This window comes from Ceratosolen solmsi, unplaced genomic scaffold (genome assembly GCF_000503995.2).
Source record: "Ceratosolen solmsi marchali unplaced genomic scaffold, CerSol_1.0 scaffold57, whole genome shotgun sequence".
NCBI lineage: Eukaryota > Metazoa > Arthropoda > Insecta > Hymenoptera > Agaonidae > Ceratosolen > Ceratosolen solmsi.
Window position 1 is genome coordinate 458,425 of NW_011948427.1, and position 15,191 is coordinate 473,615.

General features: G+C 19.2%; 1 protein-coding gene across 1 annotated transcript in view; it reads right to left on the reverse strand.

Moving 5' to 3' along the window:
* LOC105363382 (Cyclic nucleotide-gated ion channel-like) overlaps window positions 1–11,142 on the reverse strand; it is a 32,519-nt gene extending 21,377 nt beyond the window's left edge. The window contains 2 exon segments of the mRNA XM_011501051.1: window positions 1,273–1,496; window positions 11,087–11,142. Coding sequence (XP_011499353.1) covers window positions 1,273–1,496; window positions 11,087–11,107 — 245 coding nt within the window. The 5' untranslated portion in view covers window positions 11,108–11,142.
* Between the last annotated feature and the right edge of the window lie 4,049 nt (window positions 11,143–15,191).

The window sequence follows — 15,191 nt, forward strand, 5'->3', positions numbered from 1 at the left end:
TTAAAAATTAAATAAAATTTAATATTATGTTTTATTGTTTTTCTTGAAAATATGTTTAATGTCGATCACTGGGCTTATTATGAAACTACACTGTCAGGATGATGTATAATCATCAAGAAAATAACTAGGAAAAAATTTGATATAAGGATCTGTGGTAAAGATTTTATATAAAAGCAACGGAGATTTTCACAAACTAAAACTAATATATGCGATTGCTCTTTAAAAAAAGTAGAATCTAGCAATTATTTCGATCCCGTAAAGATTTAATAAAAAATATAAACTTATAAAATTTAAAATAATTAATTTATTTTTATTATGTTTTTATATATATATGTATAAACAGTTGCAATAAAAAATAATTATATCACATGGCATTTAAGTTAATTTTATTATAATTAAAAGTAATCTATGACAGATTATATTGAATTAAATTAATAATATTAGTACCAGTCATAAAATATTATAGTATACGGAGACAAAAATATTCAATTAAATAAATCATAATATACATATTAACAACCAATAGACAAATATATAAGTCGAATAATATATATTATGCAGGAAGAACGAAAAAAATAGATAAGAAAAGAGCTATTATTCAGACTCTAGTTTGTTTATCATTTTGGTTAACAAAATAATTGAAAACATCAATTTATCTTTGAGTTTTTAAAAATTATTAAGTTCACGAAGAGAGACATTTATTATTTACCCTAAATTATTCTGGATAAACTATGGGAAAATGATACTTTGTAACCATTTAAAGTATAAAAATATTTATTGCACGCATTAAAAAATTGATACAGTTTATCATTATAACTTTCCATATACATTCTACATAGATTATATTTATATAACTGATAAAAAATCAATTACTATTTTTGTATTACAATTTGTATATATATTGTATATGATGAATCATGCGAATCATTTTTGAAATAAATGTCTTATTTATTATCTTAAAACTAGTTTAAGTAATAGTTGAATCAAAATTCTATGTGATTAAAATATGTCACTTGTACGATAACCAAATATCATTATTTTTCTAGGAGCCATTATGACACAGTAAATGGTCACAAAAAAGTCTTGAATTTATAATTTCTAGTATTAAATCTATCATTATATATTAATATATAAATATAGAATTAAGTAGATTTCAAAAATATTATATTTTCAGTCATTACATTTAAGGTGAGTAAAATATGCTTTTTAATCATTTGTCTTGTATTGAAAGATAAATTGAAAATAAAATAAATAAGTTAATGTGAATCTTACCGAGAACCTCCACGATCATTAAATTGGTGAGAACTGTTTTCTTCATCGTCATCATCCTCTTCATCGTGTGATGTAGCCAACGAGTGTAATATTGACGATGGAGCACTACTACCTGAATCAGGCCCAGGGCCCATTCTCGAACTTGATGCTGTAATACAATGGTATGCAGGTAATGGTCGTGCCACTCCTCTCCCAAATGTTTCCTCGTTTTTCGTTTGATCCACCTAAAATTTGAATAAATTTATATTATATATATTGTATAGAATATATTATACATCTATAGAATATATTTATATTTATATATATATATATATATATATATATATATATATAAATATAATTTGAAATACATACAGATAATATAAAAATATATAGAGATATAATACAAATATATGTAAACATGCACATTTATAAAATGAAGATTTATATTTTTTGATATATCACGCAAAAGACTTTAAACTATTATATAATATTTAAAATGTGATTTTTTATATTTATGATTGAACTTATGATTGTACTATACTATTCATAAATATATATATACCATAATATATATACCATATTACAGCTTAGCTCTCGAATCAGGATATCTCAAAAGATAATCTTATATCATAAAATTAAAGAAAGAATTTTTATAGAATTGTTAAGTGTCTAATTCAGTATACGGTAATGATTAATAATGAATTTTATAAAGAAGGTGGGGTAGTTTATGATAAAAGACTAATTGAAACCAGTGGATAAATTAAGACAAAAAGAAATTCATATGTTCTAAGAAAATTATTGTGCAACTTATATGAAAAAATGATAGATTTATTGAATGTGATATGACAAAATGTTTGGCACGTTAGTATTAGTACTTATTTACTATTACACAACTAATTGCATATTAGTCATGAAGAATAGAAAAATTGATTGGGTTACAAGACGTAAATTAAATAAAGATCTAAACTATTTCTTACAAGTTGTTCAATTTATATTAAAATTAGCTTCAATCTTTTGCGAGTTTTTAACCATTTTTCATATGATGTAAACATTTTGAATAAATCGAAATAATTATATTGAAATAATTTTAAGATTGCTTGACTTTGCAGTTCAAAATTAGAAGGCTCAAAATTTTGCAGTTTCTGTCACATATTAGATCTTTTCTTGTTTAAATGCCAATTACAAGGAGTTTTTAATATTAATTTGAAATATTTACTAGCATTGATTTTGAATTATTTCTCTGTATAAAGTTAAACTTTGACGAATTTACTATACAAAGATTGCGATTTCTATACAAAAATTCTGTTAATAAAATGTTTTTACTTCCTGCGCACTTATTGAACTTGTAACTTTCCTTATTTTAATATGTTTAATTATTACATAGGTGTAAGACAAAAGTCATATGATTCAATTAAACTGGCAAAGGTGACACTAAAACTTCCTAATGGATAATTTATCTTTAATTTTATTTAATTTAAGTTTCAGATTTTATTGTGAATTAATAAACATTGTTACCTATTTCAATTTTCTTTTTAATATCTTTATATACGTATAAATTTCAAAACTTTTCGAAATAGCGAGCAACTCGAAGAAAATGAATATTATTATTTATGAACTATAGACATTAATATATGTAATATATGATGGTTGTAAAATAATTTTATTATAGGGTAAAATGAATTTTCTATTCTTTGCTTTTACTAAATAAGTAAAGTAATTATTTTTATTTCTTAGTACCATTGCATTTCTTTTTTTATATTTTTTAATAATCAATGTTTTGTTAGGAATTATATTCCATAAGAAATCCATACTTTAATTTTTGTTATTTACAAAAACACTATTATTTATGTTCTTATTTGTTAAAAATTTAATGATTAGAATCTAAATATAAACAAAATTAAATGAAACAAGTAAAAATAGTATTTTCGCTTAACTATTTGTATAAATAAATTATCTTGATATCAATTATGATTTCTATTGTATATTTATACATTTATAATTCATTTATATAATTATATATTAACCTTATATTTAAATGTAAATATTATAATTTAAACCTATTATATGTATTTATCAATAATAATGGTAAATTATTTCACAAAAGTTTTTAATATACTTCTACCTATATGTATATTCTTGTAATTAAATCATAAATAAATATTTCAGTAGTAAGTTGGTGCAGATATAATTATAACATTTGTAACTGAAATATAATTTAATAATTATAATATATTAATTTCGAAAAATCTAAAGGCTTTTCTAAATTATATCAATCGTAAATTATTAGCATTATTTTTATAAATTATATCAATTATAAATAAATAATATATATATACTATAATAATTATTATATATAGTTAAAATGTAGTCCATATATGGAAATTTACGTTTTTATTTGTAACACATATTTTGCATCAATTAGTTATTTATTTTACTAATAATAACATATTGGTAGGCAACAGTAAATAAAGATGTAACAAAAAAGAAATGAGTAAAAAATATAGCAAGAAAAAGAAATCTAATCTTGAAAAATTTATTGTCTAAACATTTACATTATTACATTTCATATTTTTCTTTATCGTTTTAAATTTTTTCTAAACTCCGTTCTCTCTTATGTTAGACTACAGAAATTACCATTATTGTACCTAGATTGAATTGTAAGATAAAACTCAATTATTGACGGATAGTATACAATGAAATTTAAAATGAAAATTTGTCTCTATTTACTATTTAATAATGGAGATTCTTATAATTTGAACGTAAATACTTTACAAAATAGATATTTATTTAGATTAATAATGAATAGATTAATAATAATGCTAAGGCTGATACTAATTATAGTAGTATAACTGATAATAGTTATAAGTGTAACAGATTTTAAATTAAAAAAAAGTAAACAATAACTAATTGGCCATTAAATATTAAATAGCTCAAATTAAATTATTATACAACTGAAGTATAACAAAGATTGCTGTAACAGTCACTGAATTAACGTTGACAGTTAAAAACATTAATCAAGCAAATAAATCGAATAAAAATAAATTATGATAAGTATACAAATAAATATCTATTTATATTTATTCAAAAGATTTTTAAAATACGTAATTCATTCTACGAAAAAATATAAAAAAATATATAACTATTTCGATATAACATGCTTCATTAAAAAGAATACAGAAATAAAGGTATACTTTTATTTATTTTAATTTATTATTTGTCTATTATATTGAATAGTTCTTTCGTATATAACTTACACGTATAAACGACTAATCTTGCATATTATAAATAATGCAAATATGATATATTTTAAAATGATTTATTAAATATCTAATGAAATATACACTGACATGAGAGCTAAGAATGTAAAAATTGATTTTTTTGTGTATTACCGCGTGAAGTAAAAACAAAATTTTCGGATCGTATTTAAAAGTAAATAAGCTCTAATCATCAGCCTTTAAATTATTTATTCTTAAGAGAATGAAAAACTGAATACCGAATTATTAACAAAAGAAAAAAATTGTAATATAAGAAATACGCTATTAGGAAAATTATTTATAGTATTGGTACTAAAGAATGAAAGCTTCTTTAGATAATTAGATTTAGATAAAATAACTCCTTCTAAAAAGAGTGTTAAAATAATAGGTCGGACTTAATAAAAGTTAGGCAATATTAACTTAACGAATTTTTATTTACATATAGTTGATTTTTGAGGTTATTATAACTACAGTCAAAATTGTAATACAATTGTTTATTTTATGACTTCAAAAAATGTCAAAACAATAAGAATATAGAGTACATTCACTTAAAGTATGAATCTAAGTTTATCGATTTTTAAAGTATATATTTTTACAAAAAAGATTATATTAATTCATACATAATATATCGATACAGAATTTTACATTACATTTGATTTTTCATTTATTAAAATGTGAAACGTTAGAATTAGGTGTTCCATATATAAATTTCATTAATGAAAATATAAATTTTAACTATTATGTTTATATATAGATACATTCCCAAATATAATATGTATTAATGTTACCCGATTTAGATAAATAAATTCAAATTAAATATTAAAATCATAGTACAATTATATACAGTTTATATGAATACTTTCTATTGATTAATTTTTTAATCTTTTTGTATTAAAATTGATGGGACTAAATTATTTATTTCTTTAAATAATGTCTACATTAAAATTTTTATAATATAACAAATGAATTTAAATATATTTTAATATAAGATATATAATATATAATAATAGAAAATATTATAAGTAACAGATTAAATCATGAATTTCAAAATCTTCTAACAAAAAATTTGAAGTAGTTATATACATTTTCTGTAAATTCAAATATATTTATGCGTAGTAACTGACTATTTTTATAAAAATACTTAGAAAACACAATACACAAAAAACAAATTTGAGTATTTTATAAATAAATTTGCTTTGTAAAGATATATGAATTAGATCTTTATTTTATAAATGAGTTTATAGAATTGTGTAATGCAATATTTCTAAAATAAATATTAAATTTGTCTTATATGCATTTATAATGTATTACACTGTACAATATTTTATTAATTTTTAAGGTGAACCCTTAGTGAATCTATTCTTTTTCTAATATCACTTTGTATAGTATTATTGAAATAATTGTTAAAACAATTTATCTTTTTATGTTAGTTTAATTAGTGACAAACGTTTAAAATCAATAAAATTATTATGCGAATATTATAGTTAATTTCTACAAATAAATAATATAACTATTTTAATATATATATTAATAAATATGTACATTAATTAATTATTTGAAACATTAAATTGAAACGCCCATAAATATTAAAAGACACTATAATCTATAATTATTGAGTTAATATCTAAGTAGCACACCTCCCGGTTTCGCCGGACTGATGTTAATACTTCAGTTAAATAGCTTTTACAATATCCATCAATCAATACAGCCATATCATTTATATATATATATATATATTTCCTTTAATTATAGAACAACTTAGATATAATAATTTTATTAAAAATGATAGATTTTTATTATTAATTACTTATTTGGTGAAAATTCACAAATTTATTAAATTTATATAATATCTAAAATCTTTTATATTTATTATAGGAGATTTAGTTTAAAAAACAAATTGCTAGTTTAACCAAACATAATATGGTACGACATATAAGAATGTATGCCTTAGATTAAATAAGAATATTAATAATGAATAATACTTTTAGATTTTATGTATCGTCGAAATAAAATTATATAAATATAATATATACATTAATTCCGAAGTAAAATACTTATAAGTAATTTAAAATATTAAATATAAAAAATATTGTATTATAAATTTGTTGATATTATCTATTTTTAATAATGTAATATTTATAATAAATTAAAAATTTTGAAAATTTACATTAAAAAAATAAAAATTTACATCATCTATATAATTATAAATAAACTTATTTTGAATACCTCAATAATCTTATTGTATAATTATACAATTGAAATCAAATTAAAAAAAAATAAAACCTGAAAAATATATAAATGATCTAGTCGTAATTATATTGTTACATACTGTCATACAGCTTCATACTTTATATGTAAAATATAAAAATAAATTAATTATGTATTAAAGAATTTTAAATATATAAATATATTCTATCGTAAAAGCTTAATCAATCAGTTTGGTAGAACTAATGCCTCATTATAAGCATAAGTAATCGCGTCCAAATTTTTCAATATTCTAATCTTGAATAAAATCTACTTAGTAATTGAAATTTTTTCAAGGCATATTTTTTTATTTTGAATGTGCAACAGTATTCTGCGTAAAGAAAAAGTTGGCTTGAATAAATATGTGTATGATACAATTTAATGAAAAAAAAACTAGATATCTTTTGTGTATATTACTAAAATGGTTTAAACTTAATAAACAGTACTCTATACATAAAAATGTATTTTTATTTATAAAATAAGCAACTGTTTTTTTAAGAAAAAGAATTAAATATTTAATTACTAATCAGATCATTCCATACATATAAACTTTTATTTTATTTATTTATTTATTTATTTATTTATTTGGTTTTTAATTAATATGTGAATCTCTGTACGTACAAACAGTATATTTAAGATTCAGAGATAGTTTTTCTTTAATTAAAACATCAAGAAATATATTATATTACAAAATTATAATTCAATACTGAAATGAAATTTAATAATTATTTATATATAAATAAATTATAATTGCACATATTTCAAATTTATATCAAATAATATACAATGTTTTTATATCATTGCAATATCGCTCGTTAATGTATATTAACTGATTGTTAGCTGCTTTTATTAAAATTTAAAAAACTTAATTTTTGTATTATATAGTTATATTTAGATATCTGTAGAGAGATTGTTTCATTTTGAATATAACAATTACGTACAATAAAATGTATATAATTATTTATTTTTATATAAGTATGATTGTCAACTATTTTAAAATTAAATATCTTGAAACATTAAATTTGAATAGTACTTAATGATAAAATAAAAATAAAAACTTAATAATAAGGCTTATTTTAATGTTTTTAATTATTAGTATTTTGTATATAAAAGTGTATTCATCATGATTTCAAAAATTGTGATAAATTATTATTTTCTTCAATAATAATAAATATTTTGTGTTAAATTAATTTTGATTTATCAAGTTTTTTTATGTAATAAAAAATATTAACTTCTAAAATAACAGAAAATTAATAAAAAATAATTAACTATGAGAATAAAAATAATAATATCTATCGTTTATAATAATAATAATTAATAATAATAATAATAAATAATTAATAATAATAATAATTAATAATAATAATAATAATAAATAATTAATAATAATCCTTAATAATAATGATATCAATCATCCTAAGTTAGCTTCTTTTATTAAGATAAAGCTTAAAGCTAATAAGAGAGAATTAGCAAGATTGTGGTAAAAAAAAATGTTAATGCAACGGACCATAATTGTTTGATACTTCAATAACTATCTAAGTTTAATATATACTTGAAAGTTTTGTTTTTTTATTTCCTTTAATAAGCCCTTTACATTTTTTATTTTTTGTATCTTCTTTTATGTTGGTTATCTTACGTATTCTATGAATCTCTTCATATTTTTCTTCTTATTGTCATGTTCATGTTTTATATAATATTTAGTTTTATTTAATCTAATATTTAATTAAATTAAATATATCTTTTTTTATAAAATATATTTCCTTGTAGTTTTAATGTATATCCTATTGCATATATACTACTAATTATATCATATTTATATAAAATTAATAATAAGTGTGCTATTAGTAAATGTTTGTTTAAACTTACTGATAAAAATAATTAATAAAAAATATAATGTTTCTAATGAATTAATTCATATTTTCTTACAGAAATATTAAAAAATTTAATTAAATATCATTTTATAATATTAGTATATAAATATAAGAATTTAGTTAAATCTAATTCTTTATGTTCTGTAATACAAGGATGTTATTTTTGTGATATTTTATGATAAATCAACACCTTTTATTATTCTGTAAATCTTATTTCATTATATTTATATATATATATATTATAAATTAAACAATAAATTTATAGTTTTAATGTATTATTATCATATTATCAAAAATTATCGTTGACATGAGTAAAATATTAAAATTCGTATTAAAATTTAATGGATGTTTGCAGAGGTTTATTCTCATAATAATTACTATCACGTCAAATCAATGAACATAACTCAAACAACCCTTTAATATTTTAATCTATATTTAGCTCTTTAATATAGTTCAACATAAAATCAAGAAGTACATATAAGTTTGTGTATTTAAAATACATACATTTATATTTTATATATTTAAGTATTGATTTAAGACTTTTTGACTTTTTTACTTGTATAAGTAGTAATAGCTTTTATTAAATAATGTAAGTTATTCTCTTCAAGAATAAAAAGTTATATTTACTTTATTTCTCTTTGTCACTGTAGTTTCTTTTTTATGTTGGTTTTTCCATTGGCAGTGTTCATGATAGCATGTTAATAACTGATGAACATTTAATATCTCACGAGGCATTTTAACTACAAACAAACAAGACAGAGTTATGCTATAGTCTGCAATTAGGCCACGCTGTACTGTGTTGAGAATTACACTCACCTTAAAAGATATCTTATTTAAACTATTGGCGCTATGTTCAAAATAATTATTAATAACACCCGTTACTAAATCTAACATTTTTTACTTAGTAGTAGTAACTGTTGTAACGATTTTTGTATTTTGAATATAACAATTTTTAAAACTACGGTTTTATAATTACAAGAACTTTTTTTCAACTAAAACTTCGACTTTTAAACTTCGAACTTTTAAACTAGAGGTGGTTTCAATTCTACAGAAAGACTAACTTTTTTGGATAGCTTATGGGGGAGATTTTACTATTTTTTTTGTAGGCGCCTACAAGTTTTCATACATTAAAAAAAGGGCGTGGAACACATTAGTCAGACGTATACAAATAGTTTCCACTCTCTTGAGAATTTTCAAATTTTATTGATCTTATTTTTAGAAGAGAGAATACTTTTTATATTATATTAAATGATCTAAAGATTTATATCATTGCAAATAATATTATTCATATTTCATTTTAACTATTTTCAATTGTTGCATATATGTTCGTTATTTATATGTATTCTATACATTTAAATCAAATTATGCTTTTGTATACAAGGGTCTATATCAAACATAAGCATTAATATAAATATAAATACTTTTTATTATATGTTATTATGAAGTATATATCTACACAAATTTTTCAAATTCATAAAAATAAACTACTTACTGATAAACATATTTTTCTTCTTCTCTTAAGTCTAAATATTGTTATATACATAAAGTAAAATGATAAATACATAACAGATATATTAAAATGGTTCATCACAATTTCAAAAATGATACTGTTGAAAATAAATTTTATGAAAATAATAGTACGGATTTAAATCATTAGCCATTAATATTATCAAAAATATAATATTTTAAAGTAGTAAATTTAATTGTATAAAATTTATTTCGAGTTAATATTATAATCGCTACAACTTCGTATTATTAAATAGTAGAAATGTAAAAAAATATACATATAAATGTAAATGTATTATTTAATATATATATGTATAATATAACATATAATAAAACACGTATAATTTATATAAATGTATATGTCTTATAATATATATATATATATATATATATATATGTATATATACATACATATGTATCATTTACAAGAAACGTTTATTTCAATTATTACGATATTATTTGTGCCACAATTTTAAAAAAAATTTCCTACTAGAATTATAATAAAAAATTATGATAAACAGACTTTGTAGTTTAACATTTAGTCAATAAGTAATTTGATTCTTAAAAAAATTACTTATATAAAATCTGTATTTCTTGTAATTGATAATACACTTATTATTATCTTCAATCGTATATTTATAATGAATAAATTTCTCAATATTTTAATTAATAAATGATTAAATATATTATTTCTCATTAATGAAAATTTTTAATTTAACATAAGTATAGATAAAATAATATAAGTAGGAGCAATATATTATTTAGTTGATTAAAATAAATAAAAAAAATGTGATTACAATTTGTGATTACAATGTGAGTATAATTTTAGTATATAAATAAAAAATTGTGAAAGTAAAAGGAATTATATTCTGAATAGCATTAATATTTGAAATAAAATGAAGAATGAAAATGTAAACATTTTATAAACAAAATAATATTTATAAATTCAATACGAACCGCTGGCCGTTTTTCCGGCATTTTCTACGAACGCATGCTCTCGGAGTAAGTTGTGACATCCAGACCCGAAACTGCAGCCATAAAGAAAAATAATTCGTTACATATATATTTTTATTGCCTTCGAAAATACTACTCTAGTCATCTTATTTATATATAAATTAATTTGTTTCGAACAACTTATTTTTACTTTTTATTCCATTATTAATTAAAGAAATTGTCTACATAATCATCTATCTTTACTGATTGCTTACTGAAAAAAATATTAAATTATCAATTGAAAAAACTCAAACTAAATTACGTTTCACGTAATATAAATTCAGATTAATTAATATTTTGTGTTTTAAAAATTTAATTCATAGATATTGAGCTTTTATTCAATTAAATATGAAATTTGAACATTTTAGACTACCACTAAATGAAAAATACTAAAGGATTTAAAAGATAAAAGCCATGTGGAGAACAATAAATAAATTCTTTTACGATTTCTAACAAACATCTATTTACGGCAAACAAAGGGAAATAAGATACATGTATGTATGACACGAAGGTAGAATTATCACTGTATCACAATCATAATTTTAATAAAATTATAATCTGATATAAGTAAAAAATACAGATAAATTTCGGAACGATAATATTTTCGAGAGTATATATAAATATATATTCAAAACATAAAACATAGTTTTCTCTTACCAATTCCATCATTAATATTATTATTTCTTATTTTATTCATTTGAAAATTTTTATAATCCAAAAATTAAAACATTCAAAATCTTTATTTAAAATTGGATTTCATAACAACGGAAGTAATAATGACAAATTGATATCTTTAAAAATAAAAATCACTACAAGCTCATTTTAAAATTCTTTACATGGCTATTTTATTATTTAAAATTGCAAATAGTTTCAATTTTTATTTTTTACTTGCGATTTTATATTTCTGTATGTTTAATTCCTTATTTTATTTAATTAGGAAAGTAATTTGATCGTAATATTCTTTTTTTTAATTTAGTTCATTTACATTCTAAATATTTTAAACGGTCGATACCTAAATATATATTACTTTGAAAATTATACTTTTAGTTCACATATTCCATTTAACTGATTTTATTGTAAATCAAGTTCTTATGTTACATAATATATAAAAATAATAAAATAAATATTTTTGAGATTTGCTATAATATATATATATATATATATATATTGTAATACATAAAAATTGAAATTAGAAAATTCATAAAAAATGTATACAATGATTTATAATAAAACAAAAAAATGTAAAGAAAATATTACTATGAAAATTTCATAAAATATAATTTGGTAATGAAATTAAAAAATAGATATTTCTTACTTGGAACATTTTTAAAAATATGTAAAATATATTCCGTGTTTTATAATATTATACATATTTTACATATTTATTATTATATAATTTTATCTTATTAGTATTATATATTATTAATATAATATATTATAATAATTAATATTATATTATTTTTCTAAGCTACAATTACATACGCTAGATTTTTCGAAATTTAATTTTTTTAAAGAATATTCGATATGGGGTTTATTAAATTTATAATAACTACAAATATTGAATTATTGGAAATTATATTTAAAATGCATTTCTGCATAATTTATTATGCAACTTTCAAATATTCTTTAATTCTTTTCTAAAAATTTATATAAAAGAATGTAATGAGTTGCGAATATTAATCATATTACACTTATAACTCAACCATAAAATATAAAATTTAAAATATAAGATATTATTAATTAACAATATATAAAATTATATACTGCCAAATATAACGAGATAGTTTTACCTCTCTAAGATTGCAACTGTAGTAAAATAAAAAATTTATTATTAAATTAATTTACGATAAGTATTTGTAATTTATAATGTAATTAAATTTTATTATAAGATGATACGGAAGAAAAAAATTAAATTATAGAAAGAAGGTTGTAGTCACGAAATAGTAATTTATGAAGCAATTATATAAACAAAAATATTAATTAAACATTATTATAATTAAGAATTCATTGAACTCAGTATAAATGAGAAAATTATTAAATTTGAATGTAATTGAATTAGAATTATCTACTGTTTTAATAAAAATTAAATTTAGTTTTTAGTATAATATATAAATAAATATTTATATACGATCTTTTCTCACGCAATAATACCTATCCCGTAATGTACGCTATTACATACATTATGCCTGTTAAATTTCAATCAAGTTAAAGGATCGAATGATTTTCTACTAACAGATGCATTAACTGCAAATCGTACATTTTTTCAGAGAAAATCAAAAGGTTTATTTTTATAGTTATTATTTGCTTTAAATCGTAACATTTTTGCAAAATATTATGTCTTTATATAAATAAATATATAAAGTAGCCAATGAATTACGGAAGCATTTTATCATGAAACGACAAATATAAAGAAAAAGATATGTTTTTATATAATAAATTTGTATTAGATAATACAGCAAAAATAAATTTTCTACTACTAGTATCTATAATAGAATAAAAAAATTCAATATTATTTTTTTCTTAAATAATTTGTATTCTTTTTACTTCAATAATTGTTCAATAACTAATGGAAAGAAATCTTTAAATAACAATGTAAAATAAGTTAAAAAAAATTTTCTATTACATTATATTCTACTTATGTGATTTTAAAGATATTAAAATCTCCATTAGTTGTTTAATTACTATACCTGTTAATTAATGAAAAGTGCTGTGACTTCAATTTAAATTAATTAATAACTTTCTAATGCTATTTTCTGCTACACTGGAACCTTAAAACTTCCAATCCCTTTGCAGATATTTTTCATTGGTCATAAGAATGTAAACAAACGAATACTGAGACAAATTCATTGAATTACAGGTAATTCTGGTAATCATATGAATCACGATGTACACGAATGAAAAAAGTAAGTAATTGATTTAATACGGAAAATTTAATATATTATTGTTATATTTAATTCAATAAAAAATATTGAATATTTTTTAACTGATAAATAAATAGATACTTGTCAGTTCCAAACTTTATTGGGTAATTAAAATTAAGTCTTTTGTAAATTTAGTGTAAAAGATCATGTTTATACTATAAATTTATATATGAAAATGTAGATAAATGATAATTACTAAGAATATAATGAAAAATTTGAAGAAACATTCAAAATTTTCCAATATTTAAAAGTAATACAATTTGTATTATTTCAATTAAATATGCTATTTTTAAAATTTTATTTTAAAATTATTAGATATTAATAATTCACATAAAAAATTTTAAATTGATAATAGATAATGATAAGAAAAGCTTATAATATATATATATATATAATGAAGTAGAATAATAATATTACAATTGCATAATAAGCAGGGATTATTAAGTAAATAATAATTTTTGTTTTACTATTTTATTTTAAAACTATTAATGATTAAATAAATTAAAATAACTTTTTTAACAATAATTTATATGATAACTGACTACATTTTATAAAAACTATTAACATTCTGTTTCTCATTATAAATATTAAACAAAATCGTTTATTTATAATTATTATTTATATTATTATATTATGTATAAATTATACTTAAAAAATATAAGTTGAGTGTTATTGAGTGTTATTTTGTATAATTACTTATTAATAGTTCAACGATGCTTATCAGGTACTGAACTAACATCTTAACATGAAATCATGATTATAATAGGTACAGAGTATTAATGATATTTAAAATTAATAAATGAAAATTTAGGAATTTATTGATTTCTATCAATATACATTTAATTAAACTGTGACTTTTTAAAATCATTAGAAAATTAATTTTTTCAGATATTTCAATTATTTTATTTTATTGTCTACTTAAGATTTTTTAAATTATCAAAGAATTAAATTAAATTATATACTAAAACTAAGTTAAAATTTCGTGAATCTCATTTTAAGTGAAAATTCAAGTTAATTTAATTTCATGCGAATAATTAATGAAATGTTTAATTTATTGAAAAGATTAACTTGTCCTTTTCTAACACAGTAATTTATAAGATGATATAAATATATAATTTAATTTATAGTCTAGTGATTAAAATTTTCAA